At 40.9% G+C, this 22,379-nt stretch overlaps 1 protein-coding gene across 3 annotated transcripts in view; it reads left to right on the forward strand.

Annotated features, from left to right (window-relative positions):
* HDAC4 (histone deacetylase 4) overlaps positions 1–22,379 on the forward strand; it is a 263,446-nt gene that overhangs the window by 14,472 nt on the left and 226,595 nt on the right. For all 3 annotated transcript variants that reach the window (XM_082314488.1, XM_082314490.1, XM_082314489.1), the window contains exon 2: positions 13,578–13,827. In XM_082314488.1, coding sequence (XP_082170614.1) covers positions 13,806–13,827 — 22 coding nt within the window. In that variant the 5' untranslated portion in view covers positions 13,578–13,805. The remainder of the gene's footprint in view (positions 1–13,577; positions 13,828–22,379) is intronic.

Here is a 22,379-nt window from a genome sequence, read left to right on the forward strand (position 1 = left end):
CAGCTCATCTTTAAAGCCGAGCAATTCTTCCTGGTGTGGTAGCTGAAACTGTTAGTGTGAAGGTTTCAGGAGGATGTTTAGGAGCATGCAAAGGTGCAAAATCCCAAAACCTGGAAGAGTGAATAAAAGACCCTGAAGTTTGGGCTATGGTGTTTTAAAAATGGAGAGAGAGAAGGCTGAAGAGGGACAAAACCAGGCTGAAATTACTTTGCTTAATTCCTACCATGAAAGAGGAATGTCTTACAGGGAAGAATATTGTGTCTATGCTGTTTAGTGTGTAAAGCCATAAACAGCAGTATGAATTTTAATCTAGAGCGTAGAAAGTTAACACAATGTGAATCCTTGCTTATTTAAGCTAGGGCTCTAAGGCTTCCTCGAGGATGCTGAGTTGAAGTCTGTCTTTTCAACTGGTGACTGAGAGTGTTTTAAAACCTACCTTAAAAAAAAAAAAAAAAAAAAAAAACAAAAAAAAAAAAAAAAAACATGGCAGATACTGTATCAGTCCTTGAAATATGTCCCAGTTTTTGTGGCTTTACAATCGAGTTTTCTTATTTCAAGGAACAATTCCAATTTGTCTTGCTGTGTTCGTGTTGTGCAAACAGACAAACAAAATGAGCTATATAAAATGTGGTGTAAATCATAAAGTAAATGGAGCTCTTCCTTCATTCTGAGTTAAGTAATAGCTCTGGTGTTGGAAGCAACACCTGGTAACTAAACTCTTAAAAGTTTGATAGCCTCTGTCTCTCTAAAGGTAACCTGCATGTACTACTTTAAAGGGTTTCGTCCTTCTTTACTTTGATGGTGTTATAAAACAAATAAATAAAAACCAAGCCCAAACCCCCTCAAGTATGTCAGTTGTTCCTTCCTTGCTTTTCTTGCTTGACAGCTGCAAGCTTGAAATATTTGACCAAAGATTCTAGTTTTTATTAAAGGGTGATGTTGGTCATTAAAAATTTAAACCTACTTAGAGGGGTACAACACAGGAATTTACATTTTTCTGGTGATTGAGTTAATTTTCTATTCTGGCTGTGTTTGTGGCTCAAGAGTGTGACTTGTAATTTAAAAATGGAACAAGTGGAAAACCTGGAACCCCTGCAAATATAAAGGCATACATTTACTTCAGCTTCCCATGGGGATTGCTGCCCGTTCGGTTACAGCAGACTTGTGCTTGAAGTCTCAGCAGCTTTGGCAGATAAGCCAGGGACTAAGTATCATGCCCAGGACTGCCTTCCGTCCCTAGAGATGATCCCACATGCTTCAGGCACAACCCGTCAGCGGCAGGATGGTCTGTGGGGAGCTGGCAGTGCTGCCCGCTCTGTGTTCCCTGCCTGATAAACCTCAGCCTGAAAGTAGCATGTTTTGCAAAGGTGGTTCTCTGGATTTTTCTGAAAGGAAAAAAAAAAAAAAAATCACTGCTAACTAACATGTCGCATATCATTTAAAGAAAAAAATTCTAGCTACCGTTTAAAGTTTTTTACATGGCAAAAATAACTGTTGACTTAACTGATGGAGTACTAAAAGCTATCTGAATTTCAGTGTTTGACTGCTGGCTCTGTCATGCTTTTACAGGTGTATGTCAGCATCACTTTTCATATGCTGATGATGAGAGGAGAAAAGGTTTTCCCAACAAATAAAAAAAAATGTTATATTGCACTTTAAAGGCAAAGTGGTATTTTTTTCTTTTCCATGCAGTATCCTTTATGCTCATGTAAAATTTGGGTTTAGTTGATGCCCTGGTTAACGTGCTTTGAGTAAGAAGATACACAAATACATAATGCACTACAGTTACAACCTGTAACAGATTTTTATTGGCTGCAGGAAAAGAGACCCATTAAAAGAGGAAACAGAAGAGTGACACCACAAGTTCATTAGGACTGGGGTCTGGATTACTGTGTTGCTGTGGGAAGTGCAGTGTTTTGGTAACAGTATTAACATCCAGTGTAAGACAGAAGTAATGAAACATAAAAAATGTAAACCTTGGATCCCATGATGCTAGCTTTTGTGAGTGAGGGTGTGCTGTTGTCTGATGAGCTGGGCAATAGCCAGAGTTGAGGGTGCTTACATGAGGTCTGCATGCTTTCCTGCAGTGTGTATATGGGCAAGCACAGCCCTGTTTCTGTGGGGCAGACTTGTGGGAGATGGAGTTTAGGACCAGAAGGGGATATGTGTATGAATGATGGTGGCTGGCAGTCGGTTCCTGCCAGTGGGGTAATAAGGCTACATTAATAGGTGTTTTTGCAGGGGGTATGTGTCATCTAGATTTGGAAAATGGCATCAGTGTTGTCCACAAACAAAATAGCTTTTTGAAGGTTGACAATGAGTGTTTAAGCCACTTAACTGGGGCATGAAAAAATGTAATAAAGAACTGAGCCAAGTGGTTCTTTCCAGAGAGTGTGGCTGGAGAAGGCTTGGTGAGCAGGCACAGGTGTGTAGAGGGACCCTTCTGTCTGGAAGGGAGGTGAGCTTGTGTGCTGGGTACGGGGAGATGGAGGTGGTGTGCAGCAGGGCCGAGATCTGCAGGGAGTGAGCCAGTCCAGCCTCTGAAGCAGTGGGAGGGTCCGGGGGGAAGTTTGCATCGTGCTGTATGAATCTTAACTGACTTGAGTCTGTGCTGTTAGCATGATAACACTTGTTGTTTGTTTGTTGTTTTTTTTTTTTTTCCCCCATGCCAAAAAAATTTGGGTATCCGTGTTGCAGATTAAAATGCACAAGCTGTTGTAATAGCTTGCTTTCTGTGTCACTATTTTGCGGTGAACAGCAGAGGGCTAAATGTCCACTTGAAAATGATGCAACTTGTTTGTGGAGACCTTGAGGCATGTTTCTTTCCAAGAGCATGACAAAGGTCAGAACTTAAAAAGCACGGTGATAGTAGGTGGGAATGGCAGCGCGGTTAACATTGTGCAGTGAACACTGAGTATTTGAGAACATGCATAATTAAGCTTCTGGTTAAACTTAATGCTGGTTAAAACTAGCATTGAAATGTAGTTGCTTCCAAAAGAAACTTGGGGAAATCTTTTGCTAGACAAAAGAATTGGACGAATTATGTGACAGGGTTGCTTTAGTGTTCAGACTAAATTATTTTCTCTTGGTAATCAGATAGCATTCAATTAAAAAAAAAAAAACAAACTGGACTAACCTTAAACAATGTTTGTTCTTTAAAAAAAAAAGTCAATATTCTTTTTCCAAGTTAATGAAGTAATTAACAGTGATTGATGACACATGTACTCAGCTATTTTATGCTGGTAGAGCAGATGGGTTAGGCACAGCTAGTGACCAGTAATTTTGATTCTTTGTCAGAAGGAACAAGAAGTTTAGATGTGGGCTGGAACAGCTGAAGTACATGAATAGAAAAGGTAGATGTTTTTCCCTCTGCCTTTCCCTGCCTATATATGAGGATTTGAAAAACACCCCCAGGTAAAGAATTGTGGATTGTTCATTTTTAGCAGTTGAGAAAGCTGAGCTAGAGTGAAAATGTGGTTGGAAGGCTGAAGGTTTTCAGTTGTTTCCCAAAACTAATTACATAAAGGTGTTGGTGTCCTTTTTTTTTTGGCTATGTCAAGCTGTTTTGAAAGAGACAGGAAGATTTTGTGTGTGTGCGCACAGGCAGGTGAAGAAAATAAGACTTGGTTTGAAAGCTGCATTATTGAGCAAGTCTACAGAAAAATAGTGGCTGGGTCTGTGAACTTTCTGTCATGATCTGATTTTTTTTTCCCCCTTGGTGTCTGCTATGCTAGCAGCATGGAGGGAGAGGGTTTGGCTAATATCTTCGGTACAGCACAGTGAAGTCAGGTGTTAGCAAAGTAGAGAGATCTCAGCGCTGCTGAAATGCTTTAATGGGACTTCAGTATAGTGATACAGTGGTAAGTTTTACAATGTTGGGGATACATTACAAGTTGCTGAAACTTTACTTTGCACAAATTAGGAGGGGTCTTAATATGTTGCGAAGTGTTGTGTTTAGATCATGGGCATCAATAGAAAACTTCAGCTGTTCTGGAGTTCACATGGGAGTGCTACAGTTAGTGGGATGAGCTTCCTGTGTGCTGGTCACACAAACTCTTCCTAGCACCGAAAATGTTGTTAGGGCGATTTTTGTTAAAAAGAATATACCGTTCTTTATCACTTCTCAGTTAAGTATCTAAAAGGAGTTTTGATTTTTGTGCTTCTGAGTTATTGCAGCTAGGATGATCTACAAGGAAGGAATGAAGAAATGAGATGGATGTTGTCCATAAACTCACAGTATTCATTTGCCTTCTGTCAAGTGCTGCTTTCAGCTGTCTGATTTGAACTCTTTCAAATGCAGAAATACTAGGATGGAGGAAAAACATGGGATGGGGGAAGAAGAGGCCTTCAGAAAAAGCCAAGACAGTAGATTTTTATAGGTAACTCTGCCCAATTTGTACCAACTCCTCCAAGGCTTCAGTAGCAGCTGGAACAGGCTCCCGAGGCAGACTTTTATCCTTTCTCCCTCCCACGCGGATCCATCTGTGAGACTGCTTGTTCTTGCTGCTCTTGCTGAGAAACTGGATCGAGCTCAGAAGCATCCTGCTCTTTCAGACCCTCTGCCAGAGTCTTGCTAGTCAAGGAGGGTTCTGTAATCCTGCAAATCTACATATTCCCAGGTTTTACACACAGTCAGTTGCACTTCGGAATCTGCAGCTCTTCTATGAGCTGTGTTCCTGCTTGACTCCAGAAAAATTTTTCCAAGCTGTTGACCATTTTAAATTAGAGCTCCCACAGAGTGAACATGAGGTGGTATTTCCAGGTTTGCTTGGGCTCCTGAAGATGATCTTGTGTTCAGAGTCTTGGATTACGCATCAGAGGATTTAGGTCCACTCGTCATCCACTTGGTTCTTTGCAAAGCCTTGTTTTTTTGCTTCTATGTGTATTTGAGATACTTGCAATGCTGCTTCGACAGCAATACTTGTTGAGGTCTAAAAATAGAGGAGATGTCAGCAGATCCCCACTTCAGCTACCCAGTAGTATTGCTATTGGTGTGAAATCTGTGGAAGTAGAAATAATGTTAATACTTTTGTGTACTCCTAGCATTGAAGAAGAGCCACAAAAATTTAGGTGTTTCATGGTGTCCACTAGAAGATGTAAGGCTTTTCTTTTTAGGACAGGCTTTTCTTTTTAGGGCATGAAGGAGGCACCTTCAGCTTTCAAAGCAGCTGTAACTTGATCAAGTTGGTGGTTTGCGGAAGTGTCTATAGCTGGTATCATGAGGGGTTTTGTGCAGAACATGCAAAAAGCATATTCTTCCAAGTAGCCCTTGGTTTAAAGCTTAGTGAGGAAAACTTGCAGACTTCTGCTAGGGGTAAGCTTTAACAGTGGCCGGTATGTGTTAATTTAACATTGAAATGGGTGAAGAGTTCCTCGCTTCTACTGAAATATCAATGTCCTCTGTGTTTTCAGTTTGGGCTAGTGTGTCAGCATTTGGATTTACATGACTGAAGTGCAAGGGCTGCCACCAGAGATCAGTGAGCAGCTGACTTGACTTTGAAACACAACTGAAAAGAGCCTGGGAAAGGCAGCCTTACTTAAGGAATCTGTGTGCCGTGGACATTAGTACTGGAGTGTTTCTGGACAATAAGCAGCAAAGGAGTATGAAACTGTAGAAAGCAATTTTTCTTGATGATTTTTATTGAGAATTTCTGTTACACATAATTAGATTAATTATTTCTATATAGGCTTGCTACCCTTGAATAGCTGTGGATTAGTTCTGTGTTAATAAAGTAGCTCACAATTAGTTAATAGTGTCTTGCCATTTGTGGCTGTTCATTTTGTTTACTTCTAATGTCTGATGGTGACTTCAGTGCTTATATTGTGAAGGCTTGCTTAACAAGCCGCTGTCTGAAATAATAGCAGGATTGCTCCAAAAGCAACTACCAGGGACTGTCTAGCAACGTATTATAGCCTTCCCTGAAGGAACTGCATAAATACAGAGTAGGTATCAGTTATTCTTGAACTCTTAATGTACATATACTGTAATTTAACACTTAGGACAAATGTGGTTAAAGATTGAATCTCTTTCTGAACATTATACCATACAAAACCTGTCACAAAGTTAAAATGTTTAGCGTGAGCATGTAAGCAATAAATCTTCACAGCGTGTGTTTGAAAGTGGAAGTTTAAAGGAGAGGCGGAAACACAATATTTGTTCTACTCTAGGCTGTCATGTGAGAATAGCATTTGTAATGGCTGGCATTGAAATGTCAGCATTTGCTAAACAAATGTACTGTGTTTTAATTCCTTGAAGTACTGGGTAATGCTTCTGTATTTCTTAGATGGTTAGTACATTTGAATAATTGTGTTGAGCTTTTGATCTTAAAGGTAGGTGCCTCTGGTTTTGCTACTACAAGGTACGAGTATGGAATCGACGAGCTTAGCAAAGGTGGGATGACCTAGTAATAAGGGCTAGACTGGTCAGTTTGGATCTGTAGTGTGACATGTATGTACCTAGTATACTATCAGTGAGAAAATATTTGCAACAGCTGTAATAGGTTGGGTCTTCGGTTTAATTATTAGTTATACAGTTCTAACTGTAACGAAGGCTTCAGGTACTCGAACTGATTTTGCTCTCTGTTCTCCTTCCGTGTGGATATTTGAGTGCTGTGTAGGTACTTCTACCTGCCAGTTCACTCAAGTATTTTCTTTAACTTAATGAATGCAGTTGTATTCACCGCTTGTGTGGAAACTAATTTTGGTATGTGTTTGGTATGAGTTTGGTATGTGTTTTCAGTGCAATATAGAAAGTTATAAGGAGTAAACTTTATATTTTGCAAGATGGGACTGTCGTGTCAGTGTAGGGCAAGGCAAAGTTGAGTTGATTTGGTGACTGTAGGTTGGTGTGTAGGTGGGCTTTTGTCTTTAAAGGTACTTGATTGCCATGTTCTCCAGCAGCATCCGAGATGATGTACCTTGGGAGGCGTTTCACAACAGGACATGCAGGTAGTGACACTTCTCTGAAGCACTCTCTTGTGAGCCAGTGACTTGTCTCATGGGTTTCCTGGCCTTGTGCAGAAGCACTTGGTGTTTGTCCTCTTTTCTAAGAAGTTTGTCCATTTGGTTTTGGAATTCAGGAAAACTTTTGCTTTCTCCAGCACCCCAAGTCAGAGTTTCTTAGCGCAGCTAAGAAGGAACATGTAACACTCTCTGCTTTGCCTTGCCACCGAAAGTATCTTTTCTGATATGTTCCCTCCCTTCTGTGTCCACCCAACTTCTCTCCCAGAAAAAGAATGGGAAAAACCTCCTGCTCTGAAAGACATAGATGGAAAACAGAGTGATTGGTGACTTCTCTGTATTAATCATGATTCTGCATCACTGTAATATCCTTAAGTCATCTCTGTTCTGGGCTGAAGATTTATAATCTATTTCACCTGAGGAATTTGTACCACACCTCTGATCATTTTTTTTTTTCTTGCCCTTCTTTTGAAACTACTGTACTGTGTACTTGAAAATGGAGGGGGAGTGTCCAGGCTTGCACAAAACATTAATGATTTCTGAGGAACTGGGCTAATACAGCAGCAAATTTGGTGTTCTATTTTTATTTTCTATTACTGTCATGGTAATCTAGTTGCTCTTCTATCCATAGCTGAGTGTTAAGCTGATGGTGTATTTTACAGTGCAGCCTGCTACTCCTGCAGTATGTTTTTAGAGACAGAAACATTGTCTTCAGAGACTTAAAACTCTTTGACAGGATGTCTGATGTTGTTTGAGGCTTGCAAATATGTTTCCTGGGAGAGCTCTGTTTTGGGTATTGCTGAAACTGTAGGAAAACCAGCACATCTGAAGTGGGCAATGCTTGTGAAACTTGGTCTCTTGGGTCAGATTAAGTAAAGCTGTATTTTGCTTGAGAAGTAGAGTTGAAGTTGTGTTGTCAAGGGGTTGTGTGGGTCCTCAGGACTACCGCTACTGCTTTTGTCATCTTGCAAAGTGGTGGCTCTGGAGACATTGTCCCTAGAGAGATAAATCACCCCGGGAGACTGTTTCACACTGCCTCTGCTCTAAGTAAAGATGCAGTAAATCATTTTGTGGTCACAGTAAATTATTACTGTTTTCAAACAGCTATATGCCTCTTCCTTGTCCTCTCCTCCTTTCATATGTAGATCCTATATTGGCAGTATTTTATAAACAATCCCTGAAAAGCAAAGGCAGCTTTTTCTTTCTTCTCTGGGTAAAGTTCGGGATCTGTTGTCAAAGGAGAGATTTAATCAATAAGCTCCAACAGAGGCACTGCCTCTCATTAGGTCTGTGAGTCTGTGCGAAGCATGTGCATGCTGCAGCGTCGGGTTGTTCTCAGGCTGCATGTTACGAGTAGGAATCCAAGCAAGCATCAAGATGATGTTGTCATCATCTTACCTGGAGCATGTGGGATTAAACTTAATACTGTTTGCCTGTTGATGCAGCAAGGAATCTAATACCTCAGTAGACTTGAGGGGGGAAAAAAATTAATCTTGTTATTGGTGTTTCATCTGCAGTGTCAGCCAGAAGAATTGGTGATAATGCTTTTCGGAAGAGGGGTGTTTCCATGACTTTTGGAGACGAAATCCTGTGGTGTTGGAGTGTTGCTAAAGAAGTGCCAGGATGCAGAAGGCATTCTCCTAGCATCCCTTCTGCTGTTGTCTTCGTAGAGCTGGCTTCCTTGTTCTGCTAAAAGGCAGCGTCTTCTGCAAAGCTTTTAACATTCAGGGGTCTGAAAGACAGAGCAGCTTTCTCTGGACCTAGAAATAAACTTCAAAGCACAGTGATGGCCATAGCATGTGTATGACTTACACCATGTTTTGATGCATTGAGTCAGCAGGCAGTTAAGTTCTGTTTAACTGAGGTTTTCAAGTGATCTTGTCAGCTGGCTGTAGTGTTGCCGTCTGGGGGTGTTGATGGCATGTGTCTGAGAGGGCCTGCAGATGAAGCGAGGTCATCGATAGCTGGGTATCCTGAACCAACCAGACTTACTTGGCTTAAAACAATCTTGAAACTTCACCCTTAGGCCAAGATTTTTATCTTGGCTGAAGTACTATAGCAATTTAAGCTCTGAAAAATAGAGCTTTGTAAATAAAGCTCTATCATAACTTTAATTACTGGTTACTGCACATCTGTACTTGTGACTAGTAGAGAGGCACATCTGGAATGGGCAGAGAGGAGGAAGGTGAAGATTCATACTGTCAAAATGTTTGTATCGTGCAACTATAAGATTCCTGTTACTTGTTATTAAAAAAAGAAAAGCTTTCAGTAGCTGCAAAATGTATGGAAACAGACTTGGGAAACTGTTGGATTGGATACATTTCCTAGTTCACATGCAATTCTGTCTCTTAATGTTTGGCTAGATATGTGCAGTGGGGAAAAAGTGGTCTTGGAAAGTGTGTGGAAGGAATAGTGTAGAACTGAGTTGTGCAGCTGTGTCGTGTGTGGTTTTGTGGGGGCAAGCCTGGTCATGCAGTTGGAGAGGAAGAAGGTGAGGGACCACTGCTCAGGGTTGGAAATGCAGTTTGTTTTAGACAGCTGTTAAACAGTTTTGTGTTTAGAGCCACATGCTTTCTCCCTATATGCATTATTCCTATGTACAGGTGGTTTAAACTTGGCATGTGTGATGACCCAGCCTGTTGATGAATTTGCCACTGTTTTCTTTGCAGCTTCTGAAATAAGCAATTGAAGCCTCAGGAAAGTATTTAAAGCAAACTCATCCCTTCCTTGACACAAATGACAAAAGGTCTGCCTGCTGTGCTGTTGAGGACAAACCGTGTTGTGTGATGTACTCGCCGGTAGGAGATCAATAAGAGAAGAGCTAAAATGACTAGTAGTGCCTTTAATCTAGGGAAGGTGTATAGTAAGGGACGGTGGTTTGTTGAGGCACCAAATCAACTGAGAAACAAGGGACTTTTGCTGAGGCTGCAGCCCCTCAGTCAGTCTCTTATGGTGTGCTGACTGCAGATATGGAGGCTCATTATCAGCTGGTGATAAGGAGGTGACAGCACACAGCTACCTTCTGAACCAGGGATGTGATGAGGATACAGCTGCAGAGTCACCAGCCTGCATGGTTTTAGGGAGCATGTGCTCTCAGGCATACCCTGGTAGAAGTAGGCTGACATAAATAGGCATTAATTTACTCTTTGTGCTCCTATTCCAGACTTTTTAAAAAAATCTAGCAGAGACCAGGCTCTGAATAACTCTTCTGCAATGCAGAAAGCTTGATTATACCAGTCCTGTTTGCTACACCTGATTAAATAAGAGGGTGTGTTTTACACACCTGCTTGTTTTAGCCTACAATTCTGCTCCGTCTTTCTGCCCTGTAGTCTGAAATGTGCAGTGCCATCCGCTGTCTTGTGTGCGGATGCTCTTTGGCTGCTCTTTGCTCTGTGCCTAGGGAAGGACTCCATGTGAAGTGCCAAAGCCAGCATGGTCGGTATGCCACTGCTTGGTGTCTGCCAAGGAAGTTCACCTAGCCAGCAGGCAATCCTGGGGCTCGCTTGGAGACAGCAGGGAGGCTAAGTGAAATGCTCCTGTGGCAGCAGTTGTCCATCTTTTTTTCTGCACACTGGAGCCCAGTGAGTCTGACCTGAGCATGCGTGCAGCGAAGCCTGCAGCGCCCATGATCCTGCTCCCCCCAAAAAAGGAAGGTGAGCAACTTGTCTGGCCAAAATAGTTGGTTATGAAGTTACTCATGAGAGGATCGTTCTGCTGTAAACAAACACGTACTCATCCCCATCACGTACGGCGTGTGTCTGGGTTAGTAGTGGGCAGGCTGCCTAAGCAGCTCCTCCTGGCCGTGACCCAGTCCTTGCCCGTGCCTGAAGAGCTCGCAAGGAGCGTGCCTCCAGACGATGCGTGGGGTGGACTCGCTGTTCTTATGGCTAAGATGTGCAGGCCAGAGGTGATGGCCCTTGTCCTGGAAGGCAGTGGAGTAGAAGTAAAACAAGCTCTGATTTTTTTTTTTTTTTTTTTTTTTTTTAAAATGAGAGAATTTGCTTGGAAAACCTTATAGACCCCCAAATATCCTAGGCATAGGGGTAGACAGCATTATGCTTCTCCTAATTTGTTAAGTGTTTTTGTGAGACAGTGACAAAATGACAAATTTACATAAGAATTGTTGCAGATAGGGGCCTGACAACAAATCTTGACTGCTTTGGAAATGTCTCATTGGACTGCATTGAGATTTGCGCAAGTGGTAACTGAAAATTAGAGTTTGGTGGGCAGCTAACTTGGGACATGACTGCTATCTGTATCCTGGGAAGGTGTGTTTTGCTTATACTTTACTCAGTCTCCTAGAAGTGCAGGAAACATTTCAAAAAGAAAAAAAAGTATAAGTGAAATAAAACTGTAGCTTGACCATCTGATCATGGTTATTTTGTTGTCTCTACTCTGACCAGGCACTAGTGTTACTAAAACATAAAGAAGCTTAATATTTTGGGTCTCTCATGTCTTACTGAATTTAGACAGACCTCTGGGGAAAGAAGTGGGAATAGGTAAACCCGTGGTGCTGTTAAATGCATTTTCTGCTACTATTTCAGTCCAGTTTCTTTGGGAAATGCATACACATCACATTCATGGTCCGTACTTCATTCTTGCGCTGTGAAAATGAGTAGACAGAAATCTGTTAACTCCATTCCAAATCCTTTTTGTCTGCAGCTAGGACTGCTTATGCTATAACATTACCTGCTGTTTTTATTGGAAATAAATGATAATATTTTGCTAATGCCTGGTCTAAGCTGACCTGACTCTCTTCAACAGGATATGCAAATTAATGGAACTGGAAGATCTTGAACGTTTGGGATGGCAGAGACCTGCAAGGATTAGAAATGACACTTAAGTAATTTTCTCTTGAATTTGACACATAACATAAAAGACTGTTCCAGGTCTCTAAAAATGCAAGATGAGCATGGGAACTTGGAGCGTAGTAATGCTGAGACGCTTGGGGTAGAGAAAAACAGCCAATTAAAGAGGTGTTTTAATGAAATACAGCAAGGAAGGCCTCTTCGTTCAGCAGCATCTACTTGGGCGTTATTCTGCAAACCAGGGAAGTACCATTGTAAAGCAAGGCCCATTATAAGTGACTGTGGAGGTATTTAAGTCTTAGACCTGGTTTTGCTGCCTTATTGGAGAGGAACACGAGTATCTGAGCATGATAAGAGCTCTTCCAAGAATAGATGGGACTACTTGAAATGTAATGGCGCAGATAAATTGTGGACAGATGCTTATTGTGCAAGCGGCAGTAGTAGTTACTATCATAATCGTCCCCCACCCAAGGAATATTGCTGTCTCTTTGCTGGAGGTCACCACACCCTCAGATGTGCTGGTGGAGCAGTTTGGGGTGAGTGCTCCCTGCTCTGCTTTGTGCAGAGTCAGCTGAATTACTTTAGATGGGTTAACTAGCTGGCTTCTGCCAGCAGGCTGACTTCATGTCTGAAGTGGGTTAGGGAGTGCTGGATATAAACTGTTCTTGCTAGCCAAGCTGCGAGGGCAGAAATGTCTTGTCAGGGCAGTGAGGAACTCCTCCGCGTACCAGCTGTCTGTTAACACGTCATCCTCGGTATCCAGGAGGGGTTATCTCTTGGGAGCCTGAAGGCTGATGACTTTTTCAGTGCAAAGAAGGGAAATAACCTGTGGTTGTGAAATACTTTGCATAAAGGACACAATTTGGTTTAATCTGTTTCAGTAGCTTTAGCTGGTAGCATGTATCAGTGACAGGTCTTTCTATGTATGTTGAAACAGAGCAATCTCCCTGAGATACCCTGCCTGTAAAACATGGCTATTTAGAAATGCTGGATGCGACTTGGTATAGTGCCAAAAAAAACCCCGAGCCCCCCAAACTGAACTTCAGGACACCTTGCAGCAGGTTCTTTTGGTGTAAGTATTGCTGGTTGCATCAGAGACACCATCTGTGGGGGCCTCTGAGGTGGGGGTTTCTATAAGCTAGGGTATCTACTGCTTTTATGTTTTTATTTTGGAGAGGGCAGGAGTACACTAGGTTGCCAGCTCAGTGGTTTTTTTCCTTCTCTTCTTCCTCTCTCTAATGTACAGCTTAAAAATAATTGGGAATGGTGAATTTTTCCCCCCTGGGGCAGTATGAAGTCGCTTCTTAATAATCTGCTGGAGGCTTGGGTGGAGTGGGAGTAGAATTGATTGTGTGGGTTTTTTTCCTTCCTGCTCCAAGACCACTTCTTGGCACCGAGGAATTTTTCTTTAGACTTCTTGGGGGAACAGATGCATGAAGTACAGTTACCACTCATACATATGGCTTTTAAAATATGGAAGCTGTTGGACTGAAGTGGCTTCATATGGTGCTGTTGGAGGACCAGAATTAACATGCAAGTTTGGGTTTTTAAGACTCGAATGTGTAATTGAAAAGTTTTTTTTTTTAATTTGGTTTTTTTATGATGTTAAATATTAGTCTGCATTTTTATGGTTATTAATTAAAATTACATCTGTAACTCTGAAAATTACTCTCTCTGCAACCTTAATGTCTAAAGTAGTATCCTAGTTTAATCTTTTCTTCTGGGGATAAATATGCTATATAATGTGTAATTTAAATAGTTGTAAATCTTAATTCTCTGATGTAGACACCTTTTTTTCTTGAATTGCAGGTTTCCATTTTGAAAGCCGTTAGAAGATATTCTGCCACCCTATTGGATTACTTCTTATACGACTCAGCATGTCACTGTGCCCTGGATTTTATAAGGTGGCCATGATTTAATCCCCACTTCCAATTTCTATGTATTGGTGAAGCATTGGAGCTCTTTAGAGCTGCTGTTACTTGCGTGGAAACTGATCCGTCTCGAATCCCTTCTCCAAAGGACTAGACGTTACTAGCAATGAGCTCCCAAAGCCATCCAGGTAAGGGCAAAACCACTTTAAATCTAGTAAGGACAGTAAACCACCATGTATTTGTTGCATGAACAGACTTTTTATTGTGTTGAAATGATAATCCAGTCCCTCTCCCTGTACTACTACTTTGCTTAAAACCAAGACTTTGCGTCAAGATGGAAAATGGTGTTGCTGATACCAGAGTTACAAGGAAATCTTGCCATTTCTAGGTTTCTAATTATTGCATTACATGTCACTGAAAGTTGTAGGTGTTTTCTGAGATGTTAACCAAATGTTTAATTTGTTAAATCTATGCTGATAAATCTTAATGATGTGTAGTGTACGTCTAAGGAATGGTCATGGTTCTGCTGGTGTGTATTGATATTTAAGAAAACTCTGACTTTTGAAGTACTTTTTAGTAGGAAAGAATAGTTTTGCTGGAACAAGAGTCAATTGATCCATCTCAATGTCGCCTGGGAGATTATCCCTAACGTGTCTTGTAACTTAAGACATACGATTCATCACTGCAAAATTGCGCATTTCTGTCTGTCAAGAGGATCTGTAGATACTCTGTTGCCTGCTTTCTAGCTTAACGTTGTCTAATATGTTTGTATTTAGTGAGTTTCAGGTAATTTTATGTTAGGCAGAGCTTTGTGAGCTTGTGCTTTGGAAGAGGAATTTTAATTGTGCTCTGATATGTCTGCTTTGACTGTTTCAGTTTATGGTAGAGAAAATGACTGCTGGGAAGCAAGTAATCCAACAATGACAAGGCATGTGAAAGTACTTATTTAACTATGCCTTTGAGAGGTTACTTATGTGACTTCAGTTTAATCAGTTTTGGGTTAACAGTCAAACAAGACTGAAGTGTTAAAAGCCAACGAACAGCTCCTAAGATTTAAGGAGCTGTGTATTTGTTGGGGAAGAATTTTATATTTTCTTCAGAATTACTTCTAGCAGCCCATTTGTGTTTCTGAAGCTGGGAGCAAGAAATGGTGCAGTAAATAGGGATGCTGGAGTTTACAAGCAGCAGTACTGAAAATCTGACTCATGTAGGAACTGAAATGAGTTCATAAGTCTCTAAAATTATCAGTATTATCAAAAAGAAAAAATCTGGCTTCTACTTCCATAATATAGCAGTGTCTTAGATTTTGAAACTTGCTTCTGGTACTATGGGGAGTTGGGAAACTAAGTATATTCGTATGAGTAGAGTGCATATAGGTATTCACCTGTGACACATTTCTTGCAATGTAATGTTTTTCAAGAGATCTGTTCTTCAAATAAGTGGATAGTTATTTGAATATTTCCTGTTTCAAAGATGAGTGAGACTGAGGAGCTAATGGCTGCCTGCTTTTTTTTTCCTCATTGTGGTGGGATAGGTTAAATATATACCTATATTCAAAAATGAACTAGCAAACTGAACTTGGTATTTCTTTACTTCTTAAGGAGCAGCTCTCCAGATATTTGGGAAAGGGGAATGTTCTTCTTAGTTGGGCTGTTCTGTTGGTGCAGGAGTATTGGAAGCCTGTTTTGTCTTGTTTTCCTTTAATTCATCTGCTAACAGGTTTTTTTTTTTTTTTTTTTTGTCTTGCCTCTTTTTACTGGCTCTGCTACTTTTGCTCAAGTTCTGTGCTGATGGTGTAGCAGGGAGTCACGTAAGAAGGGCTAATGAAAGAAAACAAGAAGCTTCTCATGTAAGAAGTGTTTCTGTCATGCTAAAAACCAGTTTGAGCCTACCTTTTCGAACAACCGTGTCTACAGTGGGTCTTGCCGAGAAGGCTGGTCTAATCAAAACCCAGGGAAGTGGCAGCTCAGCTGGATGGCTTTGGATATATGTGTGTTCTCCTGTGCTGCTGTTCCTAAACCTTTTTGGCCCTTGTCACATAAGACCTTCGAGTGAGGTATGGGATGGCTCAGTAAGAATTAAAATTTGTGATTACTGTATGAGTGTTTGGTAGAAAATAAGACTACTAATAAGGGAAAGTTTTGTCTATTCTAGTAGTTAGCTCTTTCAAACATAAAGAAACTATTGCAGTTTCACTATTTAGAAATACAGCTTAAACTTCCTATTAACAGTAACCCTTGAAATGAAGGACATTATAGAAACTCAAGGCCCATCGTCAACTGGTTCACTGGAGATTGTTTGAAGGGTGAAAAACTTTCATAAAACTGAAAAAGTGGAGGAAATGATCTTGTAGTACTATTTTTTTATGGAATGGTGTTCTGCAGGTAGTCTTTGTATGAAAATATTTTCAAACAATATCAACTTCAACAAAGTCTTACTTCTCATCACGTGCTGTTTAGAAGTTCTCCTGGTGCCTGTCCTAGGCGTTGGGTTCTTATTTGGTTGTATTTCTAAGCCTTGGGTTGCAATTCTACAGTGTATCATGGTGGCTTTTTACCCCTGGCTTACACTGTGGTATTCTTATTGCTTGTTTCTCTTTTAGAGTCAGTTTTATAATAATTGGTAGAAATATTTTCCAAACATTGCCAAAGATGACATCTGCACTTCTCATGTCAGTTATGATAGCTATTTTGATTATATGGCTACAGGTAATTATTACTAATGATGTGCATTGTTTAATGGAAGGCTCTGGCTTAACTCAAGAGCCTATTAAACCTTGCTTCAGTGGATACAAGCTTTCTTCTCTAATCTTCTCCAAACCTATCACTAATGGGATGTTTTAGGAACAGTGCCATAAAATTGTTGCAGCGTAGATGAATGAAAGTGGTTTGTTTTTTTTCTTTTTATTTTTTTTTCTACTTCTGCTCTGCAAACCTCTTGTGAGAAGAGTTGAGTACTGAAGGTGAAACTGAACAAGGTGAAAAAAAAAAACAGAACAAGGCAAAAAAAATGGAGAAGACTAAGTTGTCTAAGAAAAGTATGACATCCCCCCCTCATTCTTCCCCCATCACTGCCACTTCTTTTTTTATATTTTGGAGTAAGCTTTCTCAGAGAATAAGAAATAACTTTTGGAGAAGTAAGAATACCCAGGTGGGAGAAGCTAATCCTCAAGAACCTCCAATGGGTAAATCAATCTGTCTTGAGCCCTAGACATAGGGTAAAGACCTTGACTTTTGCATTCTGAGCCAAAAGTGCTCTCCACAGTCCTCTACTTGAGCTTTGGGTTAAGACTAGCAGCTCTTGTGAACTTAACTTGCCACAAAAACATATGTGGGTGCGCTGTGTGCCTGAGGAGCAGGAGAAGCAGGTAGGCTGCTGGTGTCCCTCTTGTCGCAAGCACCATGTGCCCTTCATTGTGTGGTGCCCACTGCTCTGGAGGAACGACCAGCTCCCTGCAGGCGTCGGTAGGTTTTGTGGATTCCTGGGCAGGAATGGAATCACTTTGGGTGGAACTGCTGGGCAGGATGAAGAGAGGGAGGGGAAAGGGGCTGAAATTGGAGGGTGGGGTGGCAGGAGGACAGACTTTCCCCTGCAGCGATGGGAGCAGGAGGCTACGTAGATGTAGTCAAGACAAACCTCAGAGGCATTGTGCACCCTTTGGCTTTTGGCAGAGGAGCCACTGCTTCTTCTAGCGCTGTAACAAAGCTGAAAAAAATGCTGAAATTGTGCTATAAGAGATCAAGTTGCTGCAAAGTATAATTAAGAAAATTAGGCTAATTAAGATAACATTTAGGATTATGACAAAGCTTGAGGGGGCAGGGGAAAGCGTGTTTAGTGTCACTTCTTAATCTGTTACATTGCCCACAATTTAAACTTACCTTATGTAACCTGTGGTGCTGATGCTGCTCATCTTACCCAGGCTGACTGGGTTGTATGTGTGGGATTTTTTTTGTTTTCTTTTGTTTATTTTTTTTCTCTCTTATTGACCTTAAATGATTTCTTGTGGTTGCCTTCTACCTCTCCCCTTAATTTTCAGTGGCTTGAGTTTCACTATCATTTGGTTCTTTAATCAGTAAAGATTGTTCTGCTGATACTAGTTATACATAAAGATTAGTTTAAAAAAACAAAACACTTAAAGTTAATCACTCAACTGATTTGTATTTGTTTAAAGTTCACTTTCCTTTGTAAAAGCTGAAAATCTCCATGTTCAATGAAGCGTTTTGTTTATGAAATGTTATCTTACAGGAATTAGCCAGTCTGAATGCAAATGCTATATTCTTTCTTCAGAGCTACTCTTGTGGAGATGCAAATTTTATTTACATTTTGAAATGCTGAATGTTTGATAATTAGGAATATTGAAGTTTAAGAATGAGCTGCCTATCTGATATGGAAAAATCTGCAGCGGGATCATTAAGACTGAGAGGAGATACCAGAAAAAGCAGAAAGCTTCGTGATCACACAACACTGGGAAAATGAGTGAGCAAGTCACGCGCTGTGATTTCCTAGATTGATAAGTACTTTTGTATGGCGTTTTATCTGCTGAGTGCAAGCAGCCAGTCTCCTTTCATACTCCATGGCTCAATGAGGCATGGAAAGCCATTTCATGCAGTATACATAAGAGCTTTCCCTGTTAGTCTCTCAAACATTTTGCACCATCCAATAAATATTTTATGTGTTCTCTTTTTAAAGATTAAGAAGTTTCCGTGGAGATGCATTTCAAACTGGCTTTAAATGACACTGACCTACTTTCTGGCAGTAATGAGTCTGTTTCTGTAAGTTATCTGGGGGCAAGAGCATTCTTTCAATAAATGTAAGGACTAGAGGAGTAAATTCCAGTCCTCCTTTAGCAGGACTGGGGCACAAATGATACTTGCTGGCTGTTGTCTGGAAGAATGTTGGGACAGGGTGTATCCCTGCTTCCCCCTACCTGTCTGGTGCTCCAGTTCATTATGACTAGGTTAGTCTACACTGGGCACTCAGGCTCCTGTGTACAAGTAAAACACTACTAGTAGTAAGTATAGGTAGAACCTAATTATCTCTGGTGCTGTCTTTTCTCTACATGGAAATACAAAGATTTCTCCAGAACTGTCGTCCTCCCACACTGCCATGTGTGTGCTTCATGGGAAGCTGAAGTTTTGGGGAAAAGTTCGACTGTTTGGCAGGCCCAGCAGAAGTAACAGGAACTCCTTTGAAAGGATGCTACTGCCTATCCTTTACAGCAGTAGGATAAGCGTTGAGCATGTGGAGTAGGAACTCAGTAGCAAGAGCTACTGCTGTGCCTTGAAGCTGTTGCCCTGAGCAGTCTGGTCCCCCAGGTTTGGGGGAGACTTTGAGGTTGCTTGAGAAGTAAAGTCAGCAACAAAATCTGGCACCAAGAAGCTTTGGTTAGAAGAGCTGAAAACCGTTGCGGGTGGGAACTGGGCATGTCTCCGTTTACTTTTCTTTCTTCAACCTCTGACAGAATACCTACTCCACCTGCATTCTGATTCTTATTTATGTGTAAGCTGAGCCTGTCCTGGATTTCCTCTAAGAACAACAGTATCATTTTGCAAACCTTGAAAGTTTTAAGGCTGCTACCATGAAACCTGTGAAGTTTTCACTTTCTGGAGCATCAAATAGTTGAGACTTTCTGTACAAGGTTTTGATTGTACCCTCAAAAGAGAAGAATTGTTTTGTGCTTCAACTTGGGGTTCAAGTTGAAGTTCCTTCTAGGTCAGTGTCCCTGCTAAGTACGTTCCTCTCATTTCTACTTTTTCTTTAAATGGAGTTCTTGCACTTTGGAATTCTTTAAAAGCCTGTTTCTAAAGTAAGTTTTTTAGCCTGTGATGTATCCTGCAGTGCAAAGATGAGAAGCAGGTACTTAGGATAAGAGGCAGAGAACTCTGAATTATTTTGAATGAGGTACAGGGTAGGAAAAGGATATAAAAAAGGTTGTACTTTTAAAGTCAGATGATAATATTTGAGATAGTCCTTGGGACTTTGTGTCTCACTTGGAAAGGAGAGAAACACTTTTCTATACGGTTACTACATTTTTGCTACTCACTTTTGGTAAACCTCAGTTTGACCTGTATCTTATCTCATGTATACTTCCCCAAATTAAATTTGTTACTGGACTGTAACAAGGAGTATATTCTCAGTGTTTATTTTAAATTATTCAGCTTGTCGTCTTTGCGCCAGGCTCTCACACTGATGAGGCTTGTTTGTGTGCCTTTGATGTGGTCAGATCAATTAGGACAGAGCTGATGTTGAAGGAACGTTTCAGTCATCCCACTGGTTCTGAAAGTGATTCAAGAGCAGGGGCAGAAAATCCACTTATTCTCAGATGACTGTCAGCCATACACGGTGCTTTTCATCCTTTAAGTCTAGGAGTTTGGCTGTCTGGCTACCTGTGCTTTGACAGGTACTGCTTACCTTCACTGCAAAAGAAAAAAATATTCCCTTATTTTTGAGAGCTCTTGGTCAAAAGCTTTTGGAATTTTTTTTTTTTAAGAAGTTTTCATATTGTTGGGTCAGGGAGAAGAGTGGAGAAACAATTGCCATGACGTTTCTTCTTTTAGTGTAGTTTAGTGTTTTTTTTTTTTATCCCTTAACATCTGTAGAAACTGACTTTACAGTCAGAAAATAACCAAGAGTAACTGAACATGGAATACCAGATGCCTGACTGGACAAGGAAAAATTGTGGATGTGTTAATTCTCCCATCCTTCAGTAAAGCCTTGACAAGTCCCTTTCCTCCCATAGGCTGCAATATAACATGAATTTCCCTGCACTCCTTGTTCTTTTCTATTTAGGCTACTAAGCAAGAAAGGCCTTTTGAAGTGTACTGACACTTGCACGGTTTGAGATACCAAGTGGAGTGAACAAAAGTCTGGGTCAAGCGTGGAATACTTTTCTTGGCCTAACTGTGACAGCAGAAATATATTATTACAAATAAACAAGAATGATCTTATTCATAGGTAACACCTATGAAATACACCACCGCATGGATTTTAGGGTAGCTTTATATGGCTGTTTTCTAGTCTTCATGAATTTGCACTTAAGAACTTCAAAGATGCTCAGTGGGGTAAGATCTCAAATAATTGATCTAACTAATTAACTGGTAGTGTTGCACAGTTACCGAGGGAGGATGAGCAGAGTTTAACCCTCTCTGCAGCTGTGCTTCAGAGTAAAACCGCAGCATCCACTTTGGATTTTAGCCCTTGTGGTGGTCTGGCCGAGTGGAGACTCTGTGGCCGTTTGTACACTGTGATGCTGTCATCTTTTCTATTCCTATCCGTTCTCTTTCTTTTTTTCTAATTTCCTGAATAGTGGTATTTGCTTTCCTTTCACTTGTCCATTGGTGTTTGAGAGCTAGAGGCTGGCTGGGGTAGGGGCCATGGCTCCAGTGACTTCCTTGCAAGAAGAAAACAGGCAAGTGAATCTCTGTTAACATCTTTGATATGCTAACTAATGAGAAATGGGGCCCACAATTCATTCTTCCTTTAAGAAAACTAAAATTAGTATATCAGCAGATCTTTTACACATTTTGTTTCTATAACCAAAATCAAAATACTGTTGTTTCATCAGTTACTAGGGAAACCGGATGCTTTACCTGCAGTGCCCTTTTTTGCTTTGAAATACTCAACAGCTCTTGGTGTTCCCCCTGGGAACTATGGTCACAGTTTGGTTAATGATGCTTGATAGACTGATATACTGAAATGTTGAAGCAAATTTTTAGCCTTTCGAGAGGATGAAGCACCTATTGAAAGCTGGATTACATACATAAAAATACTTGTGGGCTTTTTTGAGATCCTCCTGTCTCACTGTGATCTCTAAAACTGAACTAGATCAAGATTACTTAATATCTTCTTTGAAACAAAAGAAATATATGCTGACTGTAACAATTTAGGGATTTGTCTTGAATTTGAACCATGATTCAAGTTTAATTTTTTAACGCTTAAAAACCAGATAAGTAGTCTGTAAAAGACCTTCAGGACTAGACCAGATCCAGCAATACCCTAGAAAGCTGCTGTTGCAGCTTATGAACATTATAGCACAGCCATCCTCTGTGTTCACCTGGCTCCATAGGTTATGGGCTTACTGACTTCCCACCCACGCCACTGTCAGCACTAGGTGAGAGTCCGTATATCAAGCCCATAATGGGGAATATTTTTGCTAGTTAATATACTCATATTGACAAGTTCTGCAGCTAAGTCTGTTTACCAAGTACTGCTAAGCTGCTTCTCTTTGGTTGTCGTTTAACTCCCCTAAGTGGTGATACAATGCGTCCTTCTGATTGTGAAGGCCTTTCCCTGTCTGCTTGTCAGCCAGAATCTCTGGAGAAACTCACCTTGAAGGTACCACTGGTGGCACGAATTCTTCTGAGTGTTATCAGAAGACCATGCATGTGTGTGGGGTTCAGTGGGGCATCGTTAATCCTCCTTTGAACAGGCTTTGCCAGGGAATCCACAGACTAGACTTAATCTTCTCAGTGTTTGTATCTGGTGTGCTCAACTTTGATGTAGCAACGTCAGGTTTATTTTGAAGGGATGAGTTGTGAAGTCTGAGTACGTTCTGCAAGGATGGCTGTGCAACGTCAACCCTGGGGAGACCAGGTCTGGGAACCTGACTGCATCTAAGTGTGGATGTCTGGGGAAGAGGGTAAGAACAGGTGAGATTGTGGCAACAGCTGTTAATGTACCCTCTCAACCTCTAGTCATACGTGACTTGGATTTTTTGGGGGGCTGGACATGGTAAGTTTTA

The sequence above is a fragment of the Platalea leucorodia genome, assembly GCF_965183815.1.
Source record: "Platalea leucorodia genome assembly, chromosome: 5".
Taxonomy (NCBI): domain Eukaryota; kingdom Metazoa; phylum Chordata; class Aves; order Pelecaniformes; family Threskiornithidae; genus Platalea; species Platalea leucorodia.